Source organism: Melopsittacus undulatus, chromosome 4 (assembly GCF_012275295.1).
Source record: "Melopsittacus undulatus isolate bMelUnd1 chromosome 4, bMelUnd1.mat.Z, whole genome shotgun sequence".
In the NCBI taxonomy this organism is placed as follows: Eukaryota; Metazoa; Chordata; class Aves; order Psittaciformes; family Psittaculidae; genus Melopsittacus; species Melopsittacus undulatus.
Window position 1 is genome coordinate 68109434 of NC_047530.1, and position 13594 is coordinate 68123027.

At 47.2% G+C, this 13594-nt stretch overlaps 1 protein-coding gene across 3 annotated transcripts in view; it reads right to left on the reverse strand.

Moving 5' to 3' along the window:
- Positions 1–13594, reverse strand: part of ADAMTS14 (ADAM metallopeptidase with thrombospondin type 1 motif 14) — a 37026-nt gene that overhangs the window by 20636 nt on the left and 2796 nt on the right. For all 3 annotated transcript variants that reach the window (XM_034061835.1, XM_034061836.1, XM_034061834.1), the window contains exons 3-4: positions 8536–8692; positions 7222–7418 (exon numbers count right to left, since the gene is read on the reverse strand). In XM_034061835.1, coding sequence (XP_033917726.1) covers positions 7222–7418; positions 8536–8692 — 354 coding nt within the window. The remainder of the gene's footprint in view (positions 1–7221; positions 7419–8535; positions 8693–13594) is intronic.

Genomic DNA, 13594 nt, shown 5'->3' on the forward strand with positions numbered 1-13594 from the left:
TACTGCTTCAGAAACCCCAGGAGAAGACAACACAATGAAAAGAATAGGGATGGCTTGTGAGTCAATAAGATATCTATCAACATCGGCTATTAAAATGACTTTTCAAAGGAAATAATGAGCTATAACCTTTTCCTTATGAGTTTCTAGGATGAATAAACAATTCTAATCCTAAGTGCTACCAAGGGAAGAAGACTTCCAGATGAGAAAGGTCCCTGCGAGCTCAGCATAGTGACAGCCAGAGGCACTGAACTGGCAGCCATAAACCCATGCAAGCACAGGAGACCCTGCATCAGCCCTCACCCTCCTGCAAAGCACGTGTGAAAATACAGCCCGGGAAAGAGAAAGAGAAATTTTAGAGAATGGGACTTTCTTATTCCCCAAAAGTCTCCAAAATGAACACTGCCAAAAATGGGGGTTCATGGCAGAACTCAAGGAAGTGAAACTAAAACCATTTTAAATATTGACTAGAATTAATGTTTACATTAAAATGTACTTTTTCAGCTTTGTCCAAGAGAGAACTAATGTGCCTCAGCTCTATCACAGCTCTCCAGACTAGCTGAGTATTAGAAACCCAGATTTATGGAGCTTTTTCATTTTTGTCCTCCATTCCTTTTCATATTTTTGATTTTCTTAAGCTTGTATTTGAAGTGGAGGGTTGGGTGACAACTACCCCTTCACTGCTGCCCAAATCCAAGTCAGCCGCTTTCCAGACTGCACGAGTGCTTTATGAGGCCTCTGATTTATAGGCTGTGTATCTGTTTGAAATACCCACTTGGGTCATTTTTAAATCCAAAGACCCAGCATTAACGTTTCTCCATGACAACTAATACTCCCATGGAACAGCTCCAAGCTTTACAGAGAGGTAATGCAGGTGCTGAGCCCAACACATCTTGAATGCAGCAAAACTGATTTTAAAACAAAACAAAATTTAAAAAAAATCAATAAATAAATCACACTCTGTCCCCATTAATGTTTCCCTTTGGATGTACAGGCTGCAAGCCCTGCAGGGTAATTTCTGCATCAGCTTGGAAAGATAACACTGTGCAACCCATCCTCAGCTCACCCCTGCTTATGGCAGTCGGGATGCTCGCTCACGCTGCACCAGCACCTTTTAAAGGCATTTTGTAAGAAAAATGAGAATACAATGGATTTCTTCCAATGCTAATCCTTTTTGGGATATGCGCAGACAGGCGGAAGGTCGTGCAGTGCTGCAGCTGGGCTCCCACTTGCAAACATTACTCAGACCTACAGTCCCACCAAATTGTGAGGCATCCATCCCAGCAAGAAGCCACAGCATCCCAGGTGGTCACACTCAGCCCTGGGGTTTGGGATGTAGGAGGCTATGGCATCCAGAATTAAATGTTAGCAGATCTGAGAAGTTCCACATCAGGAGTTTGACCCTTTAGAGAATATTTCAGCCTGAATTCATGTCCTATAATAGGCAATAAAAAAGGGTGAGAAATGGGGAAGAGAGAGAGAAATGAAAAATACATTATGCCCCTGAAGAGCCAGACCTGGTGGATGGTTCAGGGAACAAGAAGGAAAAGGCAGCCATTTCCTTCACTTTCCAAAATCTTTATGCATTTTCCTTCACCTCCAGCACTTGTCAGGAGCTACAGCATCATTAAATCACTGCTTCAGTCAGCACCTCAGGAACAACCACTGGCATGCTGCTGCTTGCTCCCTGCTCCCAAACACCCCTCAATCCATTGGGATGAACCATGTTCCTCCCTTATGGACCTGTCTGCCAGGCAGAGCTCCCAGCCAAGCCACTGCCTGACCTCGCCGGGACTTGAAGCATCCAAGAGAACAGTGCAGACCTCCCCCTTCCTGGCTGCGCAGGGTATTTTGGCATGATGCTCAGCAGATCCCACAAGCAGCAGGAAAGGGTGCTCTGTGACAACCTGCTGCATGGCAGCCCCAGCCTGCAAAAGAAGCAGAGGGTCACATCCAAGGGAGGAAGGTACAAGAGCAGAGGTGCTGTTGGGACACGATCTTGATCTGTGCCAGCTGCCCTGCCATGCAGACCTCCACTCAGCAATACCTTTTCCTGCCAGTGGTGCCTACAAACAGTTCCCAGGTTTGGGAACAGCAATACTTTCCACAGACGTTGATAAACAAACTCATCAATACCCTCCCAGAACGGCCCATTCTTCCTCAGCCTTGTTAGAACTGGTTACAGACAGCAGCAGGACCATGAACAGCTTAGAAACAGCTCATTAAGGGACTAAGACACAAGAAGCTGTATTATTCTAAGATGGGATTTAATCCCCTAAATCTTCCTTTTAAAGCAGTGCTAAACCCCACTCTCCTCCAGATAGCAGCGAGTAGGCACCGCTCCAGACTCTGAACCGAAGGGTTAACCCTAAACGCCAGCCCCTGTTTTGTCTAGGGGAGAGCAGCATTTAGGCTGGGACCTGTAGCTAACAGATACCAGCTCAGCAGCGACCTTTACAGTTAATTCAGAAAGCAGATGTGGAACCAGACTGCCCAAGGCTACAGACTTCCCTTAAAACCCAGATAAAAATAATTGATCAAGAAAGAAATAAAACAAAAATCCAAAGGGCTTGGCGCTTGCTGCTGTGGTGGCTGTAACACCAAAGTCCCCAGGTTTCTAGGGGGGGAGCATCAGCAGGGGCAACAGTGCCACTATGCTTGTGCAAGCAGAAGTGGGGATAGAGCTAGGGGGGCCAAGCACCGCCTCCCTGCTCCCCATCAGCCCACCCTGGAGCTGGTTCAAGCCAGCAGAGGGGATGGAAATTGGCCAGAGAGCAGTTTGCAGGCTTGGCACCACTCCCCCTGCCCTCTGTGGATGCCATTATATGAGTCAATGTCTTCAGAGACACACACACCCCCCCCCAGAAAATACCTGTTCAGCAAAGGGCTTCAGTAAAGGGACCTGCCTTCCTGAAGACAGATGGGATAAAGGTCTTATCCCTCTCGCCCACATGGTTAGATGCCCAGCCTGTTTAATACTGTCACCTGGCAAGAAATGCTCTCCTATTTAACTTTAGATTTCTTTTTTCCACCTCAACCAGCACAGCCCTCAAAACTGGACGTGCATTAAGGGCAAAACAGCAAGAACAACCAGCCCACGGGGGACACACACACCACACCACCCTCCACAGGCAACTCCAAAGCCCCCAGCCAGCAATGTCAAGGGGGCAGCAATAATGCTTTACAAAGAATGACACAAACATGAAAACCCTGCGCATCCTCTCCAAAATGCTCGATGAATTTGCCAAGTGCATGGGACCCTCCCCCAGACCCTCGCTGGCTCAGGGAATGAGAAAGGCTGCCTACCTAAATCCCTGCAAGCCTCTGGCCAACCCTGAGTCTGCAGCCCCAGACGCAAGATCTCGACAGCAAACCGCACTGGAAATGTCTAGACCTCGCCGTTCTTCAGGGAAAGAAAACAAAGAGAGAGACACGAGAAGAATTTGCCAAACCAGCAGAATAGCTGACATTTCAAAACCCCAGATCGCTCACTCAGAACAGCCAAGTCATCTTGAAGCTCCTTTCTTTTATTCCCTCACTCAATTTTCATGCTGGTGGATTCATCCCAAGCCTGTGTTCTGGGACTAGGGGGCTAGGAACTGAGGGAAAAGTCCCTTGACCACATTATCGGGCTTGCTACATACACTTGCATCCCCTGTAGGGGTGCACACCCCATGAGCACCTTTGTAAGGGCTGATCCACTTCATCTGCATTTTCAATGCAGAAGAATGGAGGAAAGGAGAGGTTTGCCCTGCGGAGCAAAACTCTAGATTTTATCACAGCTCTCTACACAACAGGCTATGTTGTCCCAAAAACATAGCAACAAACACATAAGCCTATAGAGGGGGTGGGAAATAGTGTGTGCATGTGTAAGAGACATCAGAGGTATTTTTTTGTTACTATCAGTTAGCAAGATGGCACATGAAGCACCAAGAAAAAACGCATATACCAGGGCTGTAATTTGCCCATTATTTTCAACTGGCCTCCCTCCTGAAACAGCACCAAATCAGTGTCTCGAGGAATCCATGCTCTGGCCTGGCTTTTCGGATTATCCCAGGTTGAAACTAAAGCCAGAGGTTTGATTTTTTTTTCACTAACCCTCTGCTCCACAGTTTCAGTAGCTTTGTCACTCAGCCCTTGGGAACAATAATGCAGCCCATGTGCTGGAGGGGACAAGCAAGTTCCAGCATGGAAAGGGCTCTGACTCACAGGGTTTCCCTAGAAACCTGAAACAATGGGAAAACACCAAGTACTTTTGCATCCTTAACCAAATCATGGGCAGCATCCTACAAAAACCCCAACAAACCAGTTGACACCAGGGCAAGGCTTAAAATAGCCCACAGCTTGGTTTCCTATGTGTGGGACCATCCCCCAGCCTCAAGAGGGGTGAGCAGTGGGAAATCCAGAGGAGAAAACCAAGGATCCCAGCTGAATGACAAGAGGCCAAAAAGCGAAGTAGGACATAGAACATTTTCTCCCCAGTTCCCCTTATGGGGTGCTTGATCCCTCCTGGTTCCCAGCCCTTCTTCCACTCTTCAGTACTCTCACACTGCAGTCATGGTGGCTGGGGGATGCTAATTTTGCCTCAACAGCATCTCAATCCCTGCCATGGGCAGCAAGCAACACAGGGGAACAGCTTCCCCCAGTTGCCACATCACCAAATGTTCATCCCAAAAGTCCAGTGTCAGAGAGGGGGCCAGGTTTTGCTAGGGTGGACACAGTGATGCTCAGCTCAGAGTTGAGAGATATGCTCAGATGAACCTTCTCCAGCATACACAGCAAGCAATGGCCAAGGAGGTACTTCCCACTCACTTCAACCTGACCCAAAATCCTTTGGTAGTGCCCAAGCAAAGAAGAGAATGGCAGGCTGGGAATGTGGGCTGGGAGCTAGGGAGGAAGGCAGCCTGCAGAGAAGCTCTTAGGTGCACAAAAGCAGCAGTCATCCTGATGTCAGCTTCCCAGCACTGTTTAATGAAAAGCCTGGTATCCACATTTCTGGCAACAAAATAAGGCGGAAGTTATTAAAAAAAATTCTCCGTGATGAATCATTTATCACTGACCTTCAGCTCACTCCAAGTTCCTAATGAAAGGAGTTCTGTCTCAGGGACAGCCCTGGGACCCTACCTACAGCAGCATCATTTTAAGCTGAGCCAGGGCAGCACCAGGAAATGGCATGAGTCCCATCACCCACTTGGCACCCAATGAGAACCCCAGTGAAGGACAGTAAAGTTTATCATCAACTTCCAAGGTAGCTGCTCCCTTTTCTTGGGATGTATCTTGATAAGAAAACTCCTAGAAGCTTTTCCAGCTGGCTACCATGCAGCATCTCCCTGGTGTACTCCAGCCCAACCCACTAAGTCCTTTCCTTATTAAGAGAGCTGGCCAAGCCTCTCCTCCTTCCCCTTGCCTCCAACTAACGGGATTAGTGTTCAGCTGTGTGGTCCCAGCACACTCCTCCCCGCCAACCCCAGCACCCTTTTCTTTCTCTCCCTCTGCCATCCAGGCCAGAAAGCAGGGGTTTTTTTCTGCTGAATCGGGTATTTCAAGGCAATCTGAGCCGGTAAGGAAACAAGGCAGCGTCAAGAGGAGGAAGACGGAGGTCACAGCAAAGCTGGAAAGAAAACACACTAAACACAGAAAGAAAGAAGGGGAAGGGGGTGGGGGAAGAATATATAGAAGGAAATAATACTTGGGGGAAGTATTTGTTGCATGCATTATCCTGTTTCCCCCCCTTTTATTGATGCTGCTTTCCCCTCCCTTTATTTAATTCATTAAAGTCTCCAGTGCTGCCTTTACTTGAATAGCAGCAGTCCTCCCTTCTCCCAGCACAGCATCCCGTGCATTCACTCCCTGAAAAGTCCTGCCCGCGGGGTATAAACCATGAAATGCGCCTGAAAACCAACCTTTTGATTAGAGCTGACAATCCCCAGGCACTCAAATGTCCCCCCGAGATCGGAAAGGGAAAATGACATCATCTCCGACCCCCATAACGTGGGAAGAGCCTGGGGTCAGAACGGGCAACCCTGGGGCTTCTCCCTTGCAGAAGGATTTAATAAGTAAACCGCAGAAACTTTCATAGAGTTAACTGAAGTGATGCTGAGAGCATTCAACCACAGGCATTGCGATAATGCACTGGAGAGTAAAATGTTGCAATGAAGACATCTGCTTTTTAAAACCAACATCTTCCCTATTTGGGATCGTCCATATTACGCTTGGCCTCTAATCTTGCGAATCCTTACCCCTTATGCTGATAATCTCCCCTTCATTTCTGGGAATATGGCTCTGAGCTGGCCAACCATGGCAGAAAGAAAACCCAACCAAGCAACCAAAAAGCAAAAGCATCATTACAGCTTGGTTATTTCTCAGCTGGCTGTGCCTTTCAAACACTTTCCATCACCATGTAAAAGAGTACTTAAATAAAAATAAATAAATAGAACCAAGCATAAAGCATGGAAAACAAAACAAAAATGGGAAATCACACAAGAGAGATCTTTGAGAGCAGACTCTATTTGCAGACCTTCATGTGCTGGCAGAGCAAACCTTCCACAAGATGACTACCTGAATAAATATTGATCCTTCCACATCTCTCAGGACATGGGGAATATGTACATTTTTATCTTTAAAAAGAAAGAAAAGGTGTGTAGGGAATCAGCACAGGCTTCCCTGTGCCACTGGGTGAGGAGAGATGCAGAAGCAGGCCTGCTCTAAAGCTGCTATAAACTCCTTTTCAAGCACATCTGACTAGTCCTCAAGGTGCCCAGGTTTTCCAAGAAAAAGCTTCTGAAAATCTATAAAAATCTTTCCCCTATCCACAAATACTATTCAAAATAAACCTCATAAGTACAAAATAAAAAATCAACAACCATTCTTTTTCTATGCATTTGCTGAGATTTCAGTGACGAGGAGAAAATGGTTCTGGCCAGGAGATACAGAAGATGCTCTTGGGCTCAGGTAACAGGCAGTGACAGCAACCATGATGCCAGAGCCTGCCACTGGCCAGGGGAACGTGATGGAGAGGAACAGAAAAGGGATCTGCTTTCTACCACTTCAGTTGCCACAGCTATTAAATGCCAGAGATGGCTGTGTGAATGCACAGTCAGCCCTTCCTGCAGCACTTTTCCCTTCCCAATCCTCTTTTTTTTCAGGCTAACAGATTTTCAGCATGAGGAAAGCAGTAAACCAAGGGAGGGGTGGGAGCCATGGCCCCCTGTAGCCAAGCCTTACTATGTTCATGAGGGTGAGGACATAGTTCTGGACATGCTCCTTCCCATGGAAGCGTACAACCGAGTCATCCACCGCCAGCAAGACCTCGATGTTGTAGTCATCCTTCCTGGCATGGCGCCTCTTGCGCTCCGCATCCCCCAGCCGCTCCGTCATCAGCTCCAGGGAGTTGGGGAGATCGCCCACTCGCACATCGGACACTGAGCAAGGCATAGGGGGCAGAACAAGAAACAGCCATTGAGGTGACCTGACACCATGGCAACACCAAAAAAATACAAATTCATCATTGCTCTGCAGTGGGAAAATGGCTCTTTAATGGGGCCACCACCACTAAAAGACACATCTACGATATGATGGTCCTGCACTCTCTGTTGGATGGTGGTGGAGAGGTGCTGGATAGCTGGGAAGGATGCCTGTGAAGCTGAGAGCTGCTCCTTGAGAGCTCCATGCTTCACCCTTCATCACATCCTTCATCCCGTAACCTTGTAGTGCCTTTGAAACTCTCAGTTCCATGAGTGATGCTACAAAACCAACGAGCACATCCTACAAAACTTCTACACTTTATTAAAACTCAGGGAGCAGATTATGGTGCCACTGGAGGTGAATAAATGCTGGGAAGTTTAATGCCTCTGCGTAAATATAAATAGGTTTATAGAGTGCTTTTGTACAGCATTGACCCCACACTTGTAAACACTTCTGGGTGTGCCTGGTTTTGTGCGGGTGAGAGGGGAAGTCAGCAGGCGATTTATGTGCATAGAGAGCAGCACATGGGTAAGTGATGCCATAAAAAAGAAAAAGACACATTTTCTCCTTCAAGGCAAAGAAGGAAAAAGAAAAATGGACAAGGCACTAGAGAAGCAAAATGAATTGTGAACGTGGGGAAAAGGAAGGATTTCTATCAAGACTGCAGCACCTACATCTCCAAGCCATAGTCACAGCAAAGTCAGACCAAGTCTGCCTCCTCCTGACCTCTTCACTCACAAGTCCCAACTCTTCTTCCCATCCCAAGGCTGATGTGAGCATCCATGGGCCTGATCACACCCACCTGTGAAATTCTACCTCTTTGACGAAGAGAAAGAATAACTCATATATATAATTCATCCAATTTTAACCAAATTTGAAGAATTTCAAAGTTCCCAGCAAAAGCCCAGCATTTTCTTTCCTTTATTCTCACTGATGACCCAATTGGCAGGTAAAGCCAGCCTAAAGCCATAGGGCAAGATGTACAAGCCAGAGAGCAAGTAGAAGGGGAAGTCCTCCCCCCCAAGAAATAATTATGATCAATTCTGGTAAAGAATAGACTCCAGCAGCCCCTACCTTCAGGGTGGAGGTCCTGATGGGGCTCAGCACCATCCTGCCGGATGGCCGACCGGCGGTATACCACGTGGGCTCTCCCATGCTCCTCTGTCTCCTGCTGCCCCCTCTCCAGGGGCTCAATGAAGAACTCATTGCTGTCTGTCCGAATCAGGCCAGCCTGGACTCCACAAAGAAATAAAGGGGGAAAAAAAGATGTGTTTTTATATACACATACATGTACATATGCACTCAATACACTCAGTAAAGATTGATACAGAACATGCATGAATCCAAAGGGAAAAGGCATCCCAAATAAACTGTCTTGTTGCTATTCCATGACACTGGGATGGATCCATTACCATGTTCATGTATGATGACCCTTAATTTCCTCTGTAGATGGAAAAAAAAGGGGGGGAACAAGAAACAGAGAATGACACCAACCAACAAAAAAAATTAAATAATTCCAGTTATGTCTTTATATGGCTAGGGAACCCCATTCCTTCTCACCAGTGATGAGTTTTCCTGCCTAACCCTGTACATGAGGGGTACAGGCTGCAGGGGTTCCCACATCACCTCACCTCCCTACTCCATGCCCATGCCCCTGGTGACAGGGAGGAAACCTGCCATTTCATCAACAAGTCTGCAGTCACAGCAAGACGGAAGGAAAAAGAAACCATCATCTCTGACCTGTGGAGTTCTTGAGAATTAACACAGGGAAACCCCTTCAGAAGAGAAGCTGGAAAGCATTATGACTACACCTCCCTAACACAGGGAAGATGAATGAAAGGGCAAACATCGCTGGTAATGTTGTCCTGGTTACCAATCTGCTCCTAATTAACACCAAGCTCCCACCAAATCTCCCTTACATCAGCCTGCGCACTCACACCCCGCAGCGCCAGCCAGCTCAGACCTCAGGGAAGCAAAAGGATCACTGGGATTTGGCTTCCATCCTACGGGCAGCTCCCCCCAGCCCAGCATTTTTCACAGCTCCCTCCATCGCACACACACGCTCTCCTTCCTCTGGCACTGCCCGCTGCTGCCTGCTGTTGAATAGCTGGAAAGCACAAGCTGGAAAGTACGGATCTCTTCCACAGCAAAGCCTTCAACAGAATGTACCTACCGGAGTCCTCATCAGGGAGGGGGTATTAGAACTGTTTTCATCAAATAAAATAGAAGATTTCTATATATACTGCACAGAGCAGTGCAAAGACATAAGCTGGGCTCTGTAAACAGCCAGGCAAAGCTGGGGCTCTTCCAAGCCCACCTGAGTCATTGGATCTCCCTCGCATTCACGTACTGATGCATTCATCCTGGCATCAGCCAACCTGGCTCTGTTAGACTTCATCAAATTTCCTGCTCCACTTGGGTTTTATTAGCTGCTTAACTCCTCTGGAAAGGAGGTCTTTGGCTGGTTTCATTTTACCTCCTTCCCGAGGAATCCAAGTACAGGCAGTTGTGCTAGGATCAACTTGCCTGACACACGTATCTCCGGTCATGCCCACAGGCGACATTCAGGTCACCAGGACAGGACTTCTCCATCCACACCCAGCCAAGGAGACGAAAATCACTGCCAAATTTAACCAGAAGTCTGGAGCACCATGCAAAGCGGTGGTGATAAGGCAGAGATCAAGGCAGAGTCAACCCACAGGTCAGGTGCAGTGATGGCTGGGCAAGTACATGGCGATGGGGCAGGTCTAAGCCTCTGCTCTTTATGTAAGGTGGGCATCCACTGCTTAAAAACCAAAAATGAGTAGCTACGAAGGGCAGAGCTCTGAGCATCTGATACAGGCATCACAAACATGCTTGGATTGTATACATACAAATTACACTAAGGATTTCCCACCACATTTCCAGCTTGCACATCACCACAAATTTGGGCTGGAGCGGCACTCCTACTACCTGAATGCACCTGGCACGGTACCCCGGCCAGCATCCTATTTCAGCCCGGCTGCACAATAACCACCCCTGTCCCAGGAGAAGGTCTTCTGGGACACCACTACCACCTCACAGCCCTGCCATGAAACATTTCACCCAGGACAAGGCACCCAAAGCCAATTTATGGGTTTATGGCAAAAGGCAGGACTTGCTGAATCAGGCGGCTGGAGAAAAGCTGTGCTGCCTTGCTGGGACAAGGCTGGATTAAAATATGAAAGAGCCTGGTCCAGACCCATGGCCCACTTGGGTTTGCTCTGCTCTATAGCTCATGACTAATTATATATGTCTCAAGAAATAAAGCAGCCCAGACTTTCCCACCTGTGCTTTCTCCCAAAGGCAGGATGTAACACGCTGCTGACTCCAGCAGTGACCAGCAGACAAAGTAGATAACACAAGGACTTGTATGCACATCTGATCAGAGCAGCCTCACAAATGAAACAGACACCACAGCAGTCACCTTGGCATTTACAAAAATAAAACAATAAAACAAACCAGCCCAAAACCAGGACTGCAAGAGGCATGCATGAACCTGCCCAGCCTTAAAAAGGAGTAGCTCAGGCTGTACTTCAGCATTTTGTGAAGGTTATAACCGTAGGGAAGCAGCAAGAGAGGCCAGCCACCCAAAAAGCCACAGTAAGCTTTCCTTGGGCTCTTGCCAAGAGATCAATCCCATCTTCAATGATCAATTTGCCATGTGCTTCCTGCCCCCAATTTTATTTGGTTTAATAACATCAAATCAAATGAAATCTGGCCAGGTGGGACTATCATTACTAATATTTCTAACACAAGATGCTGTCTGCAGCTCTTGGGAAAGGTAATTTCCAATCTAGAAAATGGCCTTTTATATACTTTTTTTTTCCTTTTAAGGAAAACACTAAACTCATTTCTGCCAGCTCACAGTAGGTGAAGTCTTTCTCAGTTCTCCTGTGTCTCCCCAGGCTATGGGAGATGAACTGGCCCCACTGGCCTGGCACCAGCCTCGCTAAGGGGAACCCCCCAGCACTCTGGGTAGAAAACTCCTCCACTACCGCTGGGTAAAAAGCTTCAACTCCCACAGGAATTCAGGAAATTCTGACACTTCAACACAGCTGAAATGTGGAAAAATTCATAAAACTGCTCCACTCAGCCAGAGAGGCAAACAGCGCCGAGGAGGGGGAATCCAGCTGCGTGCATACTATGTATTTTTCCTACACGATTCACACTTAATTTGGACAAAAAGTCCCAGAAAGCCAGGCTGTGTGAATGCAGGCACCGTCCTTGCCACTGCTCCCGTTTCTCCAGAGACTGCCCAGTGAAGGCATCGGGGAGGGATCAGTAGAGGGATGCATCTGCCCTGCACTGAGCTGGACCACACCTTGCAGTAGTACTCACAGCATGTTCTCCATCACTATTTTGGTACCTCTCTGCGCAGCACAGGCTTTGCAACCCATTTAACACAACGCTTTGCACTCCTTGACTGCTTTTCCCTGCTCTTCGAGCCAAGGCAAGAGATTTTTGGGATGTTTACAGACAGAGAGCTGCTCCATCTGGGCTTTGCCAGGTCTCTCAAGCCAGGATTCAGATACAGTTCCTGATGGGGTGAGGGCATGAAGACATGCTCACTGCTAACTAACTAATTAGGTTTTCAGCGCAAACAGAGAGTGCTTTTTATCTCACTGCCAAAAATTAGGATTTTCACATAGGAGAAAAGTTCTCATTTCCAAGTAAAAAAAAGGAGCTGAGGACAGTGGGATCTATGTAACCAAAGGGACATCTCGCCCTCTGGGCATTTAAACCAGCACTTTCTTTCTTCACAAAATTAACTCCATAGCTCAGGAGCTGCAAGGAAAATCCTGGAAGACAAAGCCACACTTTTTGCACTGGGCATCATTATGGGGACTCTTTCTCCCTTCATTTCCTACTAATTGCTGTTCTGAAGGCCTTTGTGCTCTGCTTATCTGTTGCCATCCCTCCAAACCAAGCCAAGCTGACAGGGATGGAAAATGCTGGCTCTACAGTTTGCAGGACATTGGTGTTTGCTGCAAATAACCCTGAAGAGCAGCAGGGAAAAGCCAGCCACAAAAAGCAAATGTGATGCCTACAGATGATAATTCTTCATTCACCTCTACCAACAAGATTGACCACACGCTACTAAAGCTGGCATGGAAAGATGGAGTACCTTCACTGCAGTGAGATGTGTCTGATGGGGCAGATTTCTGCTTAACACTACCAGTTAGGAATTTGGTGGCTTACATCAGCTTTGAAATTACATTATGGACAACAGCATCTTCCCACTCCGGTATGAGACACCCTTGCAAAGAAAAGACTGGATTTTCATGTGTGGATGCCTGCAGCAAATAACAGCTGGGGAAGGTGCCATTGGTTTGGCATCTCTGAAAAAAACTCAGCTCACTTACATGGCTAAATATGGATTTAGGAAAGACTTAATGTATACTCTCTTTTTCAAGAACTGTTTCTTTTTTCCCCTCATTATTTATAATCTCAGTCTCCATTTATACACAGCGTAATCTCTTTGTGTACACAGCCTTCATCCACAGCATCCTAGAGCATTTCCTCTGACCAGAAAAGAGCAGCCATGTGCAGTCCTGTGCCTCCCACACACACTATACTGGGATGCAAAAGCTGCAATCCCCTTTTGAAGCTCATGGATAACTTCCAGCAAAAGTCCACAGCAATTTCAGGGTACATACGTATCAAAGAGCAACAAAGCTACCTACAGCCAGTGCTCCCCACCTTAAATTAGTCCCCATCTAGCATGATGCTATCAACAGTCCTGACCCCTTACATCTCTCCCGGATGTTCTGCTGCTTCTCTGCTGGGTCATGCTGGAGGTACAGCATGGTCACAAATACTATCCTCCCATCCCATCCATACCTATCACCACATTTTGGTTGTTTCTTGCTTCATTTGCTAAATCAAGCTCTTTTCACTGCTTTTTTTGGGGTCCTGTTGGTCTCACAACTCCCAGCAAATATAAGCTGCAGACTAACTTAAGCCAGAGGACCGTACAGCAATCTACACCAGCCAAAAAATCCATGAAAGACAGAAACCAACTGCTACGTTGAAAGTATTACAAAATCCTCTTTGCTGGAGGAGAAGCAGAACCCCTGCTCAGGCTCTGTCCTTCTGACCTCTTCCCCCAGCC